General features: G+C 40.7%; 1 protein-coding gene across 6 annotated transcripts in view; it reads left to right on the top strand.

The window, feature by feature from the left end:
• rxrba (retinoid x receptor, beta a) overlaps positions 1 to 19,521 on the top strand; it is a 30,052-nt gene extending 10,531 nt beyond the window's left edge. For 4 of the 6 annotated variants that reach the window (XM_053684104.1, XM_053684100.1, XM_017481248.3 and 1 more), the window contains 5 exons: positions 726 to 858; positions 15,450 to 15,491; positions 15,830 to 15,921; positions 16,161 to 16,266; positions 18,325 to 19,521. In XM_053684104.1, the coding sequence (XP_053540079.1) occupies positions 726 to 858; positions 15,450 to 15,491; positions 15,830 to 15,921; positions 16,161 to 16,266; positions 18,325 to 18,472 (521 nt within the window). In that variant the 3' untranslated portion in view covers positions 18,473 to 19,521. The remainder of the gene's footprint in view (positions 1 to 725; positions 859 to 15,449; positions 15,492 to 15,829; positions 15,922 to 16,160; positions 16,267 to 18,324) is intronic. The other 2 variants (XM_053684102.1, XM_017481250.3) reach the window with 1 other exon arrangement.
• The last annotated feature ends 1,887 nt before the right edge of the window (positions 19,522 to 21,408 follow it).

The following is a 21,408-nucleotide window of genomic DNA, read 5'->3' as shown; positions in this document are numbered from 1 at the left end:
CATACTACACCTTCGTAGCGTAATGACATGGAAGTATCTGGTGAAAAGACTGAAGTCTTTTTTTTTTTTTTTTTTTTTATAAACCGTAGGATTTTAATTTTATAAACAAGTAGTGCTGATTTAAAAAATAAAATCCTGTATAATCTAATGAATGTATAACAGTCTACAGGAAGGACGTGAATTTGGACGTAACTTTTCAATTCACGTTTTACGTTATGAACATATTTAATTTCAAATACTAAAATTCACCAAAATTGAGTCTTTGAAGGTGGGGTTTAGACCGTGTGTTCCCACGGATATGACTGGTTGGTCTCGACCAATCTCCTTTCTTCTGAGACCAACCTTTGACCTCATTCGAAGTAAAAATCCAAAATGGCTGACATGAACCAGTTTAATGTACTGGTCACCCAAACCCAAAATTAGTTTACAATTATTACGTTCTTAGGCAAAGCTAAATAAATGAAACCTGAAACACACACAAAGTACATTTGCTTGCTCTTCGACTTTATGGGTTGCTGCTTTCCTGCTCAGCCCGTCAGCGTTCAGTGGAAAGTCTGGTTGATGAAGAACATCAGTGATAACCATGATTATGATTCTGGAGGGCTGCACATCAGTCTGTCATTACGCAGATACGCAAACATGCTTCAGTGCACTAGTATTAACTTAAAAAGTTGTTTTTATAAACTGTTCACAACTGTTTCCCCTCCTCTTCTCTCTGATATAAGGCTGGAATGAGCTGCTGATTGCCTCATTCTCTCATCGCTCCATCGCTGTGAAGGATGGTATTCTGCTGGCCACTGGACTCCACGTCCACAGAAACAGTGCACATAGCGCAGGAGTGGGAGCCATCTTCGATAGGTAATGTTCGCAGTCATGCATTCAGATTGTAGTTACAATAACTGTGAAGATTGTGGATTCATGTTTTAATTTAGCACATAGAGCAGGGTGGGCTGGGGTTTAGCTCCAGAATCGAGCGAGTGACAATCGTTTAACCCATGTAAAGTTTGTGTATTTTTATTTATTTATTTTTCTCCCTCATTCCTCGTTTTGTTGTTACTTTATAAATGCAGGCCTGTCTTTGTTGTTGTGGTTATTCAGTAAGTGAAGAATACGATGTTATCAGTCTAAACTATGAGCATATGTAATCGATCATGTTTAGTAACTTAATAGTAGGTCAAAAATCTTTGTACTTCTCCATAAGGGTGTTTTCACATTCTGTTCATTCCAGCGAATTTAAGCGCATTCATTGTGTCTCCTTGAACGCTCCAAATTAACTCCCAAAAAAAGCGAACCAAACTCTGATCGTCTCAAGACATGGTTGAGTCTGAGTACAGTTCGTTAGAAGTCTTCTCTCATACGTTGTTTGTATGATACAGTTGAGTGGAGCTTAAAAATGTAAAACGCTCATTAAAAACAATGTAGTGTTTGGACAGTTTTTTTTTTTTTCTTTTAAGAAGGAGATAAAGGTATCTAGCCTTTCTTTATTATGGTGTAATATAAGCATGAAACTCATGGCAGGTGTGGGTGCAGCCGTCTTCAGAGGAAATTTATGGGTTAAGACATTAGTGGGTCCAAAAGGACTGAGGCCTCATAAGAGCTGAAGAGAATCAGTAGGTAAAGTGGACTGAGTTAGGCTCTTTTTTTAAAAGTTGGCTATATATGATTGCACCGTCAATCAACTTAAGTGTATTTTAGCTGTGGGTAAAAGGTCTCTTCAGAAAGTAGAGATGGCTCTGGCCCTTTTTGTACACAGTGCCAGCCCTGGGATCATATAAATGCAGCCCCAGGTATTTGTCCTCACTGTCTCTTATCTCAATGAATTAGCTTCATTTTAAGACATGACCTCCTGAAGTCCACCACTATCTCCTTTGTCTTCCTGATATTGAGGTGAAGTTGATTCACTTTGCACCATTCAGAAAAGCCCTTGGCCCGGTGTTCCTCCACTTGCTCATCCCACCTGATACACCGTAAGAGCTGCTGCAGATGATGTGACACAAGGTGTAAGCTGGACAGTTTCACCCAGCTGTCCAAACATAAAGCTTCAGTACCCTGAGCTGTCTGGTTCTGCAGCACTGTCCTGAATTTTCCCCAACTCAGTAGTGTATGATGGATCCGGGAGCCAAAGAAGGCTGTGGATTGAGAGGAAAAGGGAGGAGTGGGTCTTCAGTCCCACTGGGCAATGACGGATGCTCTGAGGTGTGAATGGAGGAGGGACGGCGAGGAACTGAGGAAGGTGTCCAAGCTAATGTGAGCCAGGAGAGGGCAGTAAAACCTGGTTAACTCATTACGCACTCATGAATGACTTATTTTAATTCAGTCTGCCCTCAGCCTTTATCCTTGGCCTCTTCGTACCTCATCCTGATCTGTCCTTGCACAGTCAATATTTTCTTCTTGTTCTTTGACCTGAAGAGACTCTCTTCTTGTCATGAAATTTAGACGTGGTGACATTTGCTTCTGCTGGTTTCAGAGTATATTCTTCCAAATACGTCAATTGTAAACAATAGAATTGTTAACTATTTTTTCCTTGTTGCATCGAGTACTTAAGCTCTTCTACAGACTGGAGACTGCTGCTGCTTCATTTATTTGGATCATGATGTTGTGTTTAAATATAACGTGTTAGGCTTTGAAAAAATGTTTTTCTTTTAGTTTAATCCTGCAGTATCGTACACTTTACTACCAATAAACACACAGTGTAGGGGATAGACACCACAGCAATTCAGTAAAAATAAACACCATCAGTCAGTCAGAACTTGCTAGATGTGTGGATTTAAATGCTGGTTAAAATGAAGAGCTTCAGTAATACATGGGCCACTTGATACTGTGAGGGGGGGGACACTTCAGAAATGCTTTCAGTGAGAATTGACTCGATTTATAATTGATCATGCCAAGGCTTCCTTTTCCCCAGTGCAGTTACACCCGTATTGCCTTCTGTTTATTATTGCACTTCTTTGTTTTTGGCTTCCAAGATGTTCTCCGTCCCCTGGTGTTGGTTGTGCCCCCTAGTGGACGTTCTCTCCTTAAGTGCATGTATGAAGACTTCACTCTTTGCTGGCAGAAGTATAAATCAACCATGAGACATTGTGCAGAGAGGAGTGGGAGAAAATCCCCAAATAGAGGTGTGCCAAGCTTGTAGCAGTGTACACATTTTAGAGTATGGCAGTAACATTGAAGGGATCTGAATACTTCTGAATGAATGCACTGTATTTAAGTATCTGACTCCAAATATTACAAAAACAGTGCAGTGATGATGAGATTGCATAACCAGAGAGCAAAATCTTAGACCATCTGCATCACTGGCGCATGAAAGCAAATCTTCTATAGATGTAGATGACCTCTACATTAACTTCCTGGCCTAAGCCCTCCATCATCTGCCTCCATTATCAACACTACCTAAGACTCTTGTCATCTCTCTAAATGATTACACCCCATTGGGCTCACCTCAAAAGTTAGGAAGCGTTTCGAAAGGCTCACTATGTCTTACCTTATATCTGGTGTCTCTGCTGCGAACACCTCCTTCAGCTCAACCCAGCAAATCACCCGAAGAGGATATACACCTGACCCTGACACAGGAAATGCACTCATTACAACGCTTTTTCTTACTAATAGTTAAAGCAACAAATAAGGCACTAGTGTCTTGAGATGTTTATAGTTACGGCTGAGAAGTAAACAAAGTGATGGTGATTGAATGGTGCATCCCAGAAGGTTGGGCATGTTCTGCGCATTAATTCTTTCCAAAAGGGGTGGATGGCTATACAGACGTGAGAGGCCTTTTTGTTTCCTGGAGTTAAAAATAAAGGTCTTTATTAGGAACACTAATACTGGGTAGACCCACTTGCTTTGTGGCATGGATTCTATAAGGAATCTGTGAATCTCCCTTTCTACTACATCCCAAAGGTGTTCTCTTGGATTCAGATCTGGGGACTGGGAAGGCCACTGAAGAACTCTGAACTCATGGTCATGTTCATGAAGCCAGTTTTGTGACAGAGCATTTTCACATTTGGAAAGTAGCCATTAGGAATTGGTAGCATGCAGCCAATAAAGGTCTGTATGTGCCAAGAAAACATTCCCCACACCATTACACCACCACCACCAGCCTGAACTGTTCACACAAGACAGGATGATTCATGCTGTTGACCGCTATCATCTGCATGTCACAGTAGAAATCAAGATTCATCATCAGACCAGGTGATCTTTTTCCAATATTTAAACTGTCCAGTTTGGGTGAGTCTGTGCCTGCTTAGTCTCAGATCCTTGTTCCTGGTAGACAGGAGTGGAACCTGATGTGGTCTGAAGCATTGTCTCTTGTGTCGTCCTCAACAAGCAGTACTGTAAGCCGGTTACTTTTATAAAGGGAAGTAATTTACCCTATATGGTGATTTTGGGAGTGTTTATGCAAATGAGAGTGGCTGTGCACTAGTAGAGTTGCTTAGAATGTGTACTGGAGTCCTTGCGTACACAGTTCTTATTCTTCACACACTTTAATAAATGCCTCATGTAATACCTTGCGTAGCATCAGGACAGTTCATTTTGGACTGCTCATTGTTAAACACTGGCCTTTTTCCTCATATAACAAAGGTACACTTTATTTCTGAAGTACTGTTCGTTTGCTGTCTGGTTTTTTGGTTTGAGAACACGAACTGAATGGCCAAACCCTGACCTCTGGAATAGGGGGAAAAAAGCAGATCAGACAGGCTACTTGCAGTTGTACAAGGGGAGCTGGCCGATGGGTTTATATTAAAGAGTAGTGCTTTAGGGTTAGGGCTAGTATTTGGTAGTGCCGGCCTGAGGGTTTTTGAGTGTGTGTTTGTTTGTTGTTGGATATGGAATGTGCATGTAGCACAAATGGTACTTTTTTCATACATGATCTGCAGACCATAAGGCATTGTGAAAGGAAATTGTTGCCATACCAGTGACTTTAGGATTGGCTGAGGGTTTTCTTGTTTGCTCACGTTGAAACCTAGAGAACAAGTGGGGAATTTAGAGAGAGCATGACATGGAAGTCAGGGCTCAAAATGAACTTTTTTTACTTTGGTAGCACTGGTGCTCCCAATTTTAAAAAGTTAAGAGCACCAGCAAAAACTTAGGAACACATGCTGAAAATTAAGGAGCACCACAGCTACAATTTTTTATATAATATAATATAATATAATATAATATAATATATATATATATATATATATATATATATATATATATATATATATATATATATATATATATATACACATACACACACACACATATATGTATATGTATGTGTATATATGTGTGTGTGTGTTTATATATTAGAGATACACCGATACTAAATTTCTTAGCCGATACTGATAATTCTGTAAAATTTCCCAGTTGCTCCCCTTATAGTGTATCTAATCTTTTCCAACTTAAGATGACACATGACTTCCCTGACCCAATGACTATACACTGGTGGAGCAGGATCCTTCCATCTAAACAATATTAATCTCCTGGCCAGGAGAGTGCAGAAGGACATCATGCTGATCTCACACCATCTAAAAGGAGTATTCTCCGGGGTCACCCCAAACATCGCAATAAGATGGGACAGCTGTACTACTTTCACATCTTAGTGAAAGTCTCAAATACAGATTGCCAGAATGTGTACAGCTTTGGTACCAGGTGGAGAGGCGCTATAGAGGATATTGAAAAGGCGTCTGATGTTGAAAAAAGAGTAACGATTCCTAATAAAACCTGTTTGGTCCTGCGATATAATGGATGGAAGAACCCCCTTCAACTGATGTGCCAAAGTTTCAGCAACGATTTTAACATCGGTATCTAGTAAAGAAATTGGATGGTAATAGGTGCACTCACGAGGGCTCTTGTCTTTCTTAAGGAGTAAGGAGATAACTGCTTCACGCATAGCAGATGGCAGGGCTCTCAAGGAGAATGAATCCTTGAAAACTGACAATAACAAAGTGGAGAGTTGCCTTGAAAACCTTTTTATAGAAATCGGTTGGATAACCATCCGGTCCTGGGGACTTGCCGCTTTGCATAGAGCCAATCGCTGATGCTATCTCCCCGACCAAAAGGTTCTCCTCCAACTCTGTGGCCTCCCCTGGATCTAAGGATGGAACATGCAGGGTCTTAAAAATGTCTTCCAATACAGAAGGGTCTATAGATGGGCCGGAGCTGTGTAGTGACACACAAAAAGCTTGAAAACTGGAGTTAATTTTGTGACTATCTCTGTACATTTTGAGCCCTGCTCATCATATATTTCAGAGATGGCCAGATTAGCAGGTCTCTGTCTTAGCTGGTGAGCGAGAATCCGTCCAGCCTTTTCCTTGTGCTCATAAAACCCGTATCGTGACTTGGAGATAAGATACTCAGCCTGTTTCGTCGATAGAAGGTCAAACTCTGTCTGCAGTGACAAACGCCTCTTCATAGAATCTGCAGAAGGTAGTTGGCTATGTATCCTTTCCAGCTCAAGAATCTCTTCCGCCAGTTCTTTAAGTTGAGCAGTCTCCCCTGGTTAGCACAGTATGAGATGGCCTGACCTCGTAAATGTCTTCAGTGACTCCCAAATCGTCAAGGAGGACATTCCAGCTGTTTGATTAATATAAAAAAAAACACGAAACTTCAGATGCAATAGAACTAGTAAAAACCTCATCCGACAAAAGCAGAGGATTGAGTCTCCAAGGGCAGTAATTGGACTGCGTATCCGGGATACGTATTCTCATAGTTAAGGGGCAGTGATCTGAAATACCTATGGGTCCATAATCACATCTGGTTATGAGGGGAAGCATTCTTTTGTGCAAAAAGAAATAGTCTATACCAGAGTATGTATTATGAACTGAGGAGAAAAAGGAGTAACTCCTGGAAGCAGGGTTGCGAAAATGCCACACGTCCACCACTCTGTACGACGACTAGAGGAAGAGCTGGATAGAACGCGCCACCCAAGACAAGGACGAGAATCTGGGTGAGCTACGGTCCAACACAGGGGAAAGCGTACCGTTTATGTCACTGCCAAGGATGAGGTAATGCGATGCCATATTCGGTAGGTGGGGAAAAAAAATCGTGAAGAAAATTGAATCATCCAGTTTGGTGCATAAACACTGGCCAAAATGACCAGAAAAGTATAAATTGCCCTACAACAATAACATAGCGCCCAGCGGGGTCAGCTTCCACACTTGTCATCATAAATGGTTTATTTCTATCAATTAATATAGCTGCCCCCCTAGCCTTCGAATGGAAATTTGAATGAAATATCTGTCCTGACCACTCACCTCCCAGTCTAGAATGGTCTGATGACTGTAGATGTGTCTCCTGAAGAAATACAATATTTATATTAAGCTGTTTCAGATGTGTAAATACCTTCTTTCGCTTCAAATGATGATTAAGTGCCTTAACATTCCAGCTCATGAAATTAACCATACTACCATCCAACCCTCTGGAAATACTGAAATTAGTCATCATGAGAGGAAAAAAAAAGGTTAGATATCCGAGCCCTACAGGGAACCTAGAATGACAGCAGATGGGCCACAACACAGATGTCTGGCAAATTAAACACAATAAACAACAAAGTCTGGCACACCCTCCCCGTAACCCCAACTCCACCCCCCACAGCACCTACAGGAACAGGGTGCTCACCGTACCCTCCCGAAACAAATCCGCACATTCAGTGCTTGTGTGGAGGAACTCTATAGAGCCTACTGCTCAAACTCCCACCGAACCCCTGGTATGAAAATTAAACTAAAAAAAAAAAGTGCAGCCTATCACAGTGTAGAAGCATACACCCAATCATAGCGTATCATCCTTCTTATTACAGTAAAAGTCTGAGCAAACAGTGATCATCCAGTCAAAGGTCAGATATGATGAATTAGCCAAGGCAATGTTACTCACTCAGCCCTTTACAGTAGTAATGATATTCTTCTTGACGTAGCTCATCGCTTTGCTTGCATCTATGAACTCCTTTTCCTCTCCGTTGAACGTGATGCGGAGAAAGGCTGGAAACAGGATGCCATACCGAACTCCCTGCCGGTTACGGAGCAACTTCCTGACCTCATTGAAAGCCCTGGCCTTAGCGACACTCGTGGTATAATCCGGAAAGATGGCAATCGTCTCACCGTTACGCCGGAGCGGGGCTCGAGAGTGCGCCCGGCTCAGTACCTCAACGCAGTCCTGGTAGTAGTGGAGTTTGGCTATGATGGCGCATGGTTTCCCATCCTTCCTCACAGGACCCAGGCTTCTATGAGAACGGTCCACAAGCACATCTCTATCCAGCTGTAATGTTTTTCTCAGTAGTTCTGAGACCGATGTTGTAGAGCTGGATCCATTTGCTTCCGCCACCCTCAGAATTCTGATGTTACATCTCCTCAGTCTCCCCTCCATGTCCTCACACTTATTCCTGAGTCCAGTCACCTTTTCTGCCAGGTCATTCACCAGGTCGTTAGCCCACCTTCCACCTCTTTCATTGTAGCTGTCATCTGGTCAATTTCGGAACGAATTGCGGCCGTATTGTTCTTCATTTCCTCTTTTCACCGCTTGCAACTCGTTCATAGGAAAGTCGAAAACTTCAGCAAGTGCACTTTTCAGCTCAGTTTTTATCACCGTAGCAATGTCGGCCCTTAGTGAAAGCAGGATATCCATCTTCAAGGTTTCAGCGTCCGTCCCTTGGCTGTTTGGCCGGGGCGGGAGCTCCAATCCTGGAGAGGCAGCAGTACTCGCGGACGAGGAAGTGCTGGGTCTAGATTTGGTTGACGCTGTGAATTTATATTTCCACAAATTTGCCGCCATTTTCACGTAAATATATGTACATTTAACTTAAGAAAATATGTTTGAAACAGGGTTTGCTTGCATTTAACTATGAAAAACACTTGTTAACTTAAAAAACAAAAAAACAGAAGTTCAACTGGAGCTCAAACTAAACCTACTCCATTGCCCGCTTGACAGTGCCCCCACATTACCTAATTTCTGAAAATTAAAGTAAGATTTCTTAATTTATTGAATGTTAATTCATATTAACATTGACTGAATTCTAAAAAACCTCCTGTTAGTCTCACATTCACTCACAACAAACAAAAGTATTTCTACTTCATCGTTAACATCAAACTGGTAATATATAATATACACTTTTTTTATTTATTAAAATTAACTGGATATGAAATACTACCTTACAAATAAATATTTTCATATATATGTGTGTGTGTGTGTGTGTGTGTGTGTGTGTGTGTGTGTGTGTGTGTGTGTGTGTGTGTGTGTGTATGTATATGTATATATATATATATATATAATATATATATTATGTATGTATGTGTCAACCCATCTTCATTTAAATCTTTCAACAATGTACTGGCGTTTAATTCAGTGCAAGCAGCGTGGCAAAAAAAATTTTGCCTTGATGCCGAAACTCCCGTTTCACTGCTGCAGCGTCCGGTGTAAAAGCACTAATTCATTAACATGCAGTACAGAGCTTACAGAGCTTATAAACTGCAGTTTTGTCGTCATTCCACACAAAAGACATCTTTACACACAACATGAAATTTGGGTTTTCCTGCCCTCTTTTGATTGACAGGATATAATTGACCCTGATCATCGGATGTTTCTAAGCTATCAACCGATGGCTCATAGCGTGAAAAATTGCCTTTATTGGTCGTCTGTGCATCTATTGTCCTATTTTATTGAATCTCGCGTGTGTTATTGAAGCTTGTGCGCATGAGCTTCAATGTCGTGTTAGCTTTTATTTATTTATTTATTTATTTATTTATTTGTTTATTTTAATACATGGATTTGCCGCCTCTGTCCCACTGGCTTTACAGTGAATGCAGTGCATCGAGATATTTTCATAGCGGAGCCACTCGAAGTCTTTCAGCCACTCTCTCACCAAAAACTGTAAGGATTCACTGCTGGATCCACATTCACCACATGATCACCAACTCCAGAAGTCTAACTTTAGGTGGCTTACAAAAGAAATCTGTGTTCTTCAGCGCTTTACATTTTGCGTGCTAGTTAGCTCCCTGTCACGTGACAACGGAGCGCAGTGAAAGGCAGTGATTGATGGCTAATATTAAGCAATCGAAAATCTGCATTAAATTTAAGAATATAAAGATGAAGTTTAATTGGTTATGTAACATTTGATCGAACGGTGGTCCGATCACTGAATCAGCTCACAGCAGGCACATACTGTGCAGTAATTAGGAAACTTTTTATAGAGAAATGAAAGCTGGTCGCACCACAACAATTATTTTCACTCGTGCAAATGCTCCCAACTATATTTTAAGGTTGCGCAGATTAAATTTCTCTAGCATATGCGACCAAAATGGCTGCAATTTCGAGCCTTGTAAGTGACACTCACCCCTTTACCTGGCTGCCAGCTCTGTCCTGACAATGTGTATTCTGATTGATTTTAGCTCTGGCTGTGAATTACTATTACAGGATTTCCAGGGTGAGTCTCAGCAGAGTATTTTTCTCCTCTGACGCTATACTGACTCTGAGATTTAACAAGGGAGTGTATTGGATGTGGCGCTGCACTACATGTTTACCACATTTATTCTTTTTCAGTAAATGACTAAACTTGTCTACAAATTGGGAACCAACCATGTTCATTAGAAGATAACTGTGAGTGGGATTTAATAATCATGTTGTGCACATTTTTAATCTACACATACCAATAGTGATTCCTTGTCATAGCGTCACCAAATGGCAACAGGACGTCAAGCAGGTTTTTTCAGTAATGAACTTATTCATTAACAGTTCACATGTATGTTCAGTGATGTGATAATGTAAGATCCACATGCCAACACACCTTGGTGCTTGGGCCCATCCCTCGCTGCTTGCAGCTATTATTATTATTATGGATTCAGGCATGAAATATAACCGTATTGTAACTGTTGTGAGTCGTCCTCTTCAATTCCTTGCATTCTCCCAAACAAAAAAAGCCTTTAGAACCATTTCGTGCCACCCACTTGGATGGTTTCCTAATTTGAATATGAAAAATCTAGGTGATTATGCAAAGTTTGGGGCATAACCTTTCAAAATGGGCGGGGTTAAGTTGAAATGCTGTTTCTCAGAAACCCAAAGGTACAATGAGGCTGAAATTTGGTGTACTGCATCAATGTGCTAATCTGCGAGTGGATTTTTAAACACCCCTGAATTACTTCAAAAATCTGATTACCTTCCGCCAATCAGCTTTCTGCAGGCATTTTGCACAACTAGCGTTGAGCTTTTGTCACAAAACTTGATAAGTATTTTCATGTATGGTCAAGAGTGCTTGGACCCTGCAGATCACCACTTGTGACTTTTTTTTATTACTACTACTACTTGTAGTAGAATATTACCTCTGCTTGTGGAAGTGCACTCTGTCTGTCATTCATGTACAGTTGCAATCAGAATTATTCAACCCCCATTGCAAATCAGATTTGTCAAAATTTACATACTTTCAGCTGTTTGCAATTAACAAATCAACCAAAAGCAATTAAAATATGCTTCAAGTGTTTTCCCCAAATTCAACTGAAAATGCAGCTTATGATTTCTCCAGTTTCAAAATCATTCAACCTCTTCATGGCAAGGATCTTTAATACTTTAGTACAGGGCGGCTGAGCCTCAGGTGGTAGAGCAGGTTGTCCACTAATCGTAGGGTTGGTGGTTCGATTCCTGGCCTACGTGACTCCACATGCCGAAGTGGCTTTGGGCAAGACACTGAACCCCAAGTTGCTCCCGATGGCAGGTTAGCGCCTTGCATGGCAGCTCTGCTACCATTGGTGTGTGAGTGAGTGTGTGAATGTGTGACAGACAGTGTAAAGCACTTTGGATAAAAACGCTATATAAGTGCGCCATTTACCATTTACTTAGTAGAGCTTTACCTTTTGCTGTTATGACCTGCTGCAAATAAGATGCATAGCCAGACACCAGCTTCCTGAGGAATCTTAGCCTCATGAGCAGTGGTGACTGTGATGGCCCTTTATAATGTTCCAGAATTTCTGCAACCAAGTGTTGGTGGAAGTTGAGGTATGCTTGGGATTATTGTCCTGTTGGAAGGTCCAATGAAACCCAAGCCTCAGCTTCCTCACAGATGGCATGATGTTTTCTCCTTGGATTTCCTGATACATCAATGAATCCAACTTGCCTTCCACATGTTGCAGGTTTCCAGTGCCAGAGGATGCAAAGCAGCCCCAGAGCATCACCGAGCCACCACCATGCTTGAAATGTGGACAGGGTGTTCTTTCTTCATTTTTCTTCCTCCAGACGTACCAGTTCAATTAAATTTTATTTGTATAGCACTTTTTACAATGAACATTGTCTCAAGGCAGCTTTACAGAAATATATAACCACAGGACACAGATTAAGTGTGTGGATTTATCCCAATTGAGCAAGCCGGTGGCGATGGTGGTAAGGAAAAACTCCCTAAGATCATATGAGGAAGAAACCTCGAGAGGAAGCAGACTCAGAAGGGAACCTGTCCTCATCTGGGTAACAACGGATAGTGTGAAAGTATAAGAAAGTTCATTATGGTTTGTACATGAAGTCTCTGAACTAGTTCACTGTTCACCAAAGGAGACCCAAGTGCAAAACTGCATGTGGTAATTGCAGTCCCAAGGCCATAGCAGCAACCGTAGTCCCAGCAACCACTGTGAGAATGTCCATGTGGAATTGAGGTCCAAAACTATTTCGTGGCACTTCAAGTGATACCATCCTAATCAATCTCCAGGCTGTAGCTTCCAGTTGATGAGAGCTCCATCCAGAGATAGGGCATCAGGATGGATCAGACAGGTCCGGAGAGCAGAAAGGGTCAAGATCACTGGCATCTCCATAAAATCATGTGTGGCTCAACAGAAGCAGAGCGGGAGAGGGAAGTGAAGAGAGGGTGAGATAAAGTAAGATGATGTACTTTGCGAAAAAGTCTACTCATGGTAACTTTCAGAAAACATGTATGTTTTCAGCCTGGACTTACACTGAGGCTGTGTCTGAGTCCCAAACACTAATTGGAAGGCTATTCTGTAACTGTGGGGCTTTGTAAGAGAAAGCTCTTCCCCCTACTATAGCACTCGCTATACGAGGTACCAACAAATAGCCTGCACCTTTTGATCCAAGTAGGCGTGGTGGATCATAGAAGAATAAAAGTTCGCTTAGGTACTGTGGCGCGAGACCGTTTAGTGCTTTATAGTTCAATAATAGTATTTTATAATCAATGCGAGATTTCACTGGGAGCCAATGCAGTGTGGATAAGATTGGGGTGATGTGGTCATATTTTCTGGTTCTAGTAAGGACTCTTGTAGCTGCATTCTGGACTAACTGAAGCTTGTTTATGCACCTACTGGAATATCCAGACAGTAAGGCATTACAAAAATTTAGTCTAGAGGTGATGAAAGCATGAACTAATATTTCTGCATAGTGTCATGACGACATATTTCTTATTTTGGCAATATTTCTGAGATGAAAGAAGGCTATCCTAGTAATGTTATCTACATGTACGTTAAATGAAAGACTGGAGTCAATAATCACACCAAGGTCTTTTACTGTTGCACATGAGGAAACAGAAAGACCATCCAGAGTTATGTGATCAGAAATCTTACTTCTAGCTACACGTGGTCCTAGTACAAGTACTTCTGTCTTGTCAGAATTAAGTAAGAGGAAGTTAAAAAAGCATCCAACGTCTAATGTCCTTTACACATTCCACAACTTTATTAAGCTGCTGTGTGTTGTCTGGCTTTGCTGAAACGTACAACTGCGTATCATCAGCATAACAGTGGAAGCTAATTCCATGTTTAATAATTTGACCTAGAGGTAGCATATATAAAGTAAAAAACAGTGGGCTTATTAGAGAACCTTGTGGAACTCCAAGTTTAACCTCTGTATGCTTGGAGAGGTCTCCATTTGCATCTATGAACTGATACTGATCGGTCAAATAAGACGTGAGACAGGAGAGGACTGTTCCCATAATGCCAACAACATTTTCTAGTCTATCAAGGAGAATAGTATGATCAATAGTATCAAAAGTTGCACTAAGGTCAAGTAACACAAGCAAGGAGACCACTGATCCATCGTGCTGAAAAGTTCCAGTTTTGTTTCATCGCGCCTCAGAACAGAATCCCAAAACGTCTGTGGCTTATTTATATGATTTTGAGCCGAATTTTCTTGTGCTTTTGGGTCAGTAGTGGTGTACGTCTTGGAGTTCTGGCATGGAAACCTTCTGCACTTAGTTTGCGCCTTACTGTTCTCACTGAAACCTCAGTGTCTATTGCCACCAAGCCTTGCTGCAGGTCTTATGCAGTCACTCGAGGGATTTTCACAACCTGCCTTCCCAGAAATCTGCTTGCAGCCGTTGATGGCTTCCTTTTTCTGCCCCGTCCAGGTATTTAGTAAATCTTCTGCCCCTAGCCAGTTCAGGTATTTCATGTGTTCCAGCTCAAGCACACCTCGTGCAACTAACGAAGGCCTTGATTAGTTGCATCAAGTCTGCTTGAGACAACACCTGTTTTGCATATTTGTGCTGTTGTGAGGGATTCTATTCAGGAGGTTGAATAATTTAGAAACTTGAGAAATCAAGTTGTGTTTTCAGTTGAATTTGGGGAAACCACTTGAAGCATTGTGTTGAATTCTTTCAGTTGCTTTTGTTTGATTTGTTCATTGCAAACAGCTAAAAGTCTGTACATTTTGAAAATAAACCTGATTTGCAGTGGGGGTTTAAAGTTTGATTGCAACTGTAAATAATAGATAAATATCTACACAGACACACACATTTCTTAAATTAAGCTTCATCACAGCACTGTTATCCTGCTACAAGTTCTTTCGTTTATAAATACTATTTGCATTTTTTTTTTAATGCTCAGTACTTGAAAGAAATCTTGGAATGACCAGTTGCAGGCTGCTGTTTGAGATTTACCTGCTTCAGTGTTCTCTGATGCTCATCCAGTTTACACCCATTTGTCTCGTGTTCGCTTCTCCACCATAAAAGGAGACACGCTTTGCTTATTTCACTTGCATGACTGAAAGTTAACACTGAATGGTGGTGTATCATCTACTGCATATTTAAATAGTTTTTCCATCTCATTACTAGCACTATTACTTCATGCTTGTGCTTTCTGCCCCGTGTATTGTTTCATACCAACGCTATAATGATCCTGATTGTGTAACACTAAGCTGCTTGCTTTTCTCATGACATGAACATCACTAGTCATTTGGATTTCTTTACTTCACTCAAAACTGTTTTTCAGCCGCTGCCCCCCCCCCCCCCCCCCAAACAGATATATGCAGATTCTTTAAGACTGCAGTTTGTTTAGCCATCTGTCATCTAAAGCTTTTTTTTTTCCCCCCTCGTTTTGTTTGTGTTGCTACAAGCCCAGACAAACGCTTCTCAACAAGAGCCTGCAGCTTGTTACTCCTTGAATGGGCCCCACTTTCTCTGCTGGTGCACACAGTCATAACCTTTTAAATGCGGAAGATGTTAAGTGTAATAATCTGTGTATTGACATTGTAATAACACATTGTGATTGAATACACAGGGAGAGTGCGCACAATGCAGAGGTTGGGGCCATATTTGACAGGTAATAAAGCCACACCACACAACACAAATATTCCAAGCCAGCAAAAACAAAAAAACTTATTTATTTATTTATTTATTTATTTATTTATAATTCTGATTTATAGGTGGGTAAAGAGCAATGCGTGTGTCTGTGTCTCTGAATGTCTCCATATTGTTAATGGTTGGAATCATGTACTTTTTGTGAGAAATGTTCCTGCTCTGAGCCAGTATTTTTGTATTCAGACATCTAACATAAAACTGCTGTCACTTCTTTTGCATGTCCCCCCCCCCCCCCCCCCCCCTTATCTGTCATCCTACGCTATATTGTGTGTGTGTGTTTCTCATTTTGTGGTGATACAGGGTGCTGACTGAGCTAGTGAGTAAGATGAGGGATATGCAGATGGATAAGACTGAACTTGGGTGTTTAAGAGCCATCATCCTTTTCAACCCAGGTACTTGGGTTTTAAAAAATGTATTTTGTATTTCATTTGGCTTGAGAATGTAAATTCTGAAATGTTTAATAAAATGCACATCTTCTCTCTTATCTCTAAAGCAATTGTTAACGATAACAGTTTACTAAACGAATATGCTGCTGGGATGTTGATTTTATGTCCAATGCTACTTCAAATGATGATTTTTCTGATTTGACAACACAAGGTACCATAATTATTCTTGTCTGTATATTTCACAGATGCGAAGGGGCTTTCAAACCCAAGTGAAGTGGAGTTACTGAGAGAGAAAGTCTATGCTGCACTAGAAGCTTATTGTAAACAGAGATATCCTGACCAGCAGGGCAGGTACATAATGAAAATAATGTACTAACCTTTCCTGTTTTTCTTAGTTAGTTGCCAGATTTTGTATTTTGGGGAGCCTGGTAATGTTTTTATAATTTGTAGGTTTTGATAAATTCAGCTAAGTTAATGCCCTGGGTTACAGTAGGTATGAAAAGTATTCAGACCCCTTGGTTTCAAAGGCACACACCTGCCCCATAATTCACAGTGCATGTCGCACCAAAAACCAAGCCATGTAGTCCAAGAAACTCGCCGTAGACCTCTGTGATCGAATTGTGTCGAGACATAGATCTGGGCGAAGGGAATAAAACCATTTCTAAAGCTTATGTTCCCGGAGCACAGTGAGCTCCATGTCTGTGAAATACAGAGCTGTAAACTCAAAACCTGCGATAAGGACAACCATCTCAGAAATACTCCCATCAGTGAGGCCTTCATGCTAGAGTGGCTAGACAGTGTAAAAGGCATTTGGCTGAAAAGATTCTCAAGACATAAATGTTTTGGGCCAAGCTTGAATCACTACGTCTGTTTAAAAACCAGGTACTGCTCATCCGCTGGCTAATATCATCCCTATGGTGAAACATGGTGGTGGCGGCGGCGGCATCATGCTATGGTGGTCATTTTCAGTGGCAGGGACTGGTCAGAAATGATAGAAGGATGAATACATTATTGTCTTGGCTGTAGTGGCATCAGGATCAGTTTCTCATCATCTGTTTTTTTTTTCTTTTTTTTTTTTTTCTTTTCCTTCTTCATTTTGTGTTTTTCTACCTCAGCTATGTATGATCGCTTCATGATCACCTCTTATTACTGATCTTCTGACGTTAGTTAAAAACTTACAAAATTTACCCTTCCCAGAAGAGTTATTTGGTTCATGGCGCATTTATTTTAAAGTGGATGTAGATTATGATAATTTAAGGTTAATAGCAGCATAGGAACTCTGCATTTTAACATTGGAGTACGCTGCTACGAGCGATCACTCCAAAACACACAAAATTAAAAACTGCAAAAGAGGCAGTCGACGTAACTATAGTATGATTGACAGTTGCATAGGCGTTTTGAACTCCCCAATATTAAAATTAAAGCCCCGCCCTCCTTCCACGTCTCACATTAGTAATATTTTGTCTCCTCTCGATTTACCTGTTGATGAGGCGTCCTCGCTCTCTGTCATGGTAAATGGAGTTAGGGTTCATGAGTGGTAAATAAATTCTATCTTAAATTTAAAAAAACGTATTTTCCAACTTCTCATTAACATTAGACCAGCAGCTATATAGTTAACATCAGATAACTGTATTTATTAGGGATGCCACTGAATGTTTCCGGGCATGAAATAGCCAAAAATGTCACTTTCTTCAGCCAAAAGCAGGTCCTTACCCTCAAAAATACATATTCAATTTAATTCAATTTTAATTGCATAGCGCTTTTAACAAAGCAGCCTTATAGAAATATATAAATTCGGATATAAATTTTAAATGTATAAATTTATCCCTAATATTAATAAATAATGTTAATGAAGACCATACCTGTCAGCCTTTTCCTTAATTTTTTCCCAGCTCATAATAAAAATGTCAAATGAGCCAATCAAATATGAATTGGGAATGATTGACAGTTGTGTTGGTCTTTTGAACTCTGATATTAACAGACGCCCCTGCAAAAAATTGACTATATTCAAGATATACCATTTTTTTTTCTGTGTTTATACAACCTTTCATATTTTCCAGTTACATGACGCATGTAAAACACGTGGACGGCTTTGTTTTTATGCTGCTTATACATATTTTTTCATTAAAATGTCCTACGTTATCTTACACTCTCCCAGTACATCCCTGTCCAGTTGGGGCTAAATAGCAAAATGACTGACGATATTATGATAATATAGCAAGATGCAGTATATTAAGTCATATTTGGTGATTGTGACTGGTGCAGAGTTATACTGGTGGAATGTTAAACATGATCTTGAACCATAACCAAATCTGTCTGACAATAGCAATGCAATAACTGTAATATTCTCATTCTTGCGATCAGCCTCTGAGAGTATAATGTGAGCGATCTTCTGTTCCTGTTCACTAGGTTTGCCAAGCTCCTCCTCAGACTGCCAGCATTGCGCTCCATTGGTTTAAAATGTCTGGAACACCTGTTCTTCTTCAAGCTGATTGGTGATACCCCAATTGACACCTTTCTCATGGAGATGCTGGAGGCGCCCCATCAACTGACCTAATCTGGACCACTTTCTACCCAGTTGTATCTGGTTAGCACCAGGGTGTACCGGTAGCCTGGACATTGGGGCTTCACTGTGTCTGTTCAATCTCCCTGCTTACACCTTCCTTTATTTTCTCCTTTTCTTCTCCCTTCCACGTTGTCTCCTATGCTAGTATTGCGCCAAAAAGACTTTCATCTCTCAGAAAACAAAGCGGGGGACATTTTTCATCGTTGAGAGAAATCTGTATTTTGCAAATAAGGCTTTTCGAGGTTGTTTTCGGTTTTACACTTCCATTCTCAGAGCCTTTTTATTGATGTTGGTGCTCAGCTATGTTAGTTTTTAATCTGCTACAAAAGAAAAAAAAAATACAGCTGGTACATTTCTTTTCTCACTACAGCTCGTTAGAAAGCTAACGAGTTGAACGCACAGCTCTCATGCGCAGGACGTGAAGTTTCATCACTCGCTGTAACCTTAAAGCGGCTGTCACACCTGATGCGAATAAAATCTGCCTGGTGAAAAAGCCAGTTCACTTGAATGGAAGAGGACATGGTATATGGTGGGGGGGTGGGGGGGGTTGCTTCCTGTAGCAGTTAATTTCTCCTCATCATTCTTCTCTGATTTTGGTTTTTGTGTCGTGTTCATGTAGATGAAACTTAAGCCCATGAATCTGCAAATCTTGGATTAGAATCGTGGGCCAATAGAAAACTAGAGCACGGTGCTGGAGTCGTGTCTTTCTGGAGTAACTGCTTATGATTACTGTATTTACTGTTTCCCTGTTTTTCTACAGCAGCGTGTCCATGGAATTGGTTAGCAGGAGCTGAAGAGCTGTTCCAATCTCGCTATATGAACCTCCTAATAATATTCTACTTAACAAGCTAAAGGCACTTGGCAGTCTGAGATGATTAGTCTGCATCGGCAAGGTTAGCTGTTCACTGAATCAGTTGTTTCCTTCAAGGTCTGTCCATAATCAACCGACTTTGCTCAACCCTGGCAAATAAATTCACAAAACTCTGGTGTGCTTGCTCCTTCATGCTACACCACCAGTGAAAATGGGGGAAAAAAAACAACTTAATGTTTTGACGATACCCTGGTTGTTTGTGGGTGTTCCTGTGTTTTCAGTTTCCTACCGTTGTTACTGTGATATTCGCACAAACTAGCTACAGAACATATCTAAAACACCCGTTTGATCGCAAATCGTACGTCTTCCCACTTCTGGAGGGAAATGCTTCTGTGCCGTGTATCAGAACAAAAACATTTTTGTGCTTCACAGTTTCAGCGAAAACACCAGCACTGTTGCATTTTGGGTAAACACTTCAAGCTTGTGGCGGCACAGCGATAAGGAGAGACGAGTAGGAATAAATTAAATCAAAACACACGTTCCTGGATGGGGGTAAGGAACGTACCACAGTTCCTTGTTTAGGCGCTAAATTATTCTGCTTCTTCTCAACTTAAACGTAGCTCGTCTTTGTCGTATCTATCGCCCCGCCCTCTTCACGCTGCTACCATTTGCTTCGCCTAGTGTCTCCACAAATCAACAGCTCTAACTGAAAATGACTGACTTCTGGTAGCTTTCTCGTGTTGTGTTGCTGTGGTCGGTCTGAGTGCAGGGTTACTGATAACAGCAGCAGACCTGTGTAACAGGTAACTGTACAATTTAACATTCTGGGCCTCATGTAATCACGACAGTGTTTATGTGCGACTTAGCAAATCAGGTGCGGTACAGTGAGGGTCCTGTGAAATTCTTGCCAGGCTCTTAGTGAACAAATCTATGTGGAATGATTTCGGGTGTGTGTTTATGATTCATGGCCAGAGCAAGCCCTTAAAGACACAGCTGTTTTAATGTCGTTTGGGGTCTTTAGTGGGTGGTGTGGTTCCCTCCTCATATGGTCCATTGCTTGGGAAATTATCTGCTACATTTTAAAACCAAACTTAACCCCAGACCTACACCTTGACCCCAGGTTCTCTTTGAAAAGTGTGTGTACTGTGATGTACAATATGTGAATTCAATCACTTTTTGAAAAAAATATTTTTCATGTGCCAAATGTGACTTTTTTTTTTTTTTTTAAACACACACACACACACACACACACACAAAATATGGTGTTTAAAAATAGTGATGATAAAAAAAAAACCACACGTCAGTAGGTTGTCTTCTGAAGGTTCTACATTCCATCCATAATGGTGTTTTGTGCTTTTCTCACATTAGATGACAAACACCTTTTTATTTTATTGATTAAGTTTAAAAAAAAAAACAAAAACAAAAAAACAACCAAAACTAAAAAAAATGCCCTTTTAAACTCACATAACTCACATGAACTTGTTTTAACAGTTGTTAATATAAATGAATTCACTTTGTATGGTTTAACAGTCGAAACCAGCATCTTGGCAATCTATGCATCTATTTGTAGAAAGACAAATATATTAATACTGTGTGCTTATTGTCTTCTTAATTCTGTACGTGTGCGTGCAGGCCAAGCTCAAAACCAAGGAGTAGTTAAATGCAACGAATTTTAACTGAAGTGGTTGTGTACCAGTGCACGTCCTGCAGTTGGTCCTCGGTCTGTAACTTCATCCGTCACGACATCAGTTCAGGCCTTGTTGCTGATTCAGCTGTGTATTATGATTTTTAACAATGCATGTACTTCATTTATAAATGTCCTGGAAAGTATTGTCAGTAACAAAGGATGAATAATACAGATCAAACCGAATGCTCTGTGATTGTGAATGTATTTGGAAATAGTGGAATTTGCCATTTTCCCAAAGATTTTTTTTTCTCTCCCTGCAAACGTTTTTAAACTCTGTTTCCTCCCCAATTTTGGCTCTCTCCTTATCCCATGACGACTACTGATTCAGAAGAGTGACTGTGAACACATGCTTCCTTTGAGGCACATGAAGCCAGATGACACAGTCGGAGGAAAGTGCCATCTCTCCTCTTCTGCATAGATGAGCCCACA

This window comes from Ictalurus punctatus, chromosome 12, assembly GCF_001660625.3.
Source record: "Ictalurus punctatus breed USDA103 chromosome 12, Coco_2.0, whole genome shotgun sequence".
In the NCBI taxonomy this organism is placed as follows: Eukaryota; Metazoa; Chordata; class Actinopteri; order Siluriformes; family Ictaluridae; genus Ictalurus; species Ictalurus punctatus.
This window is presented reverse-complemented; position numbering and strand designations above follow the sequence as displayed.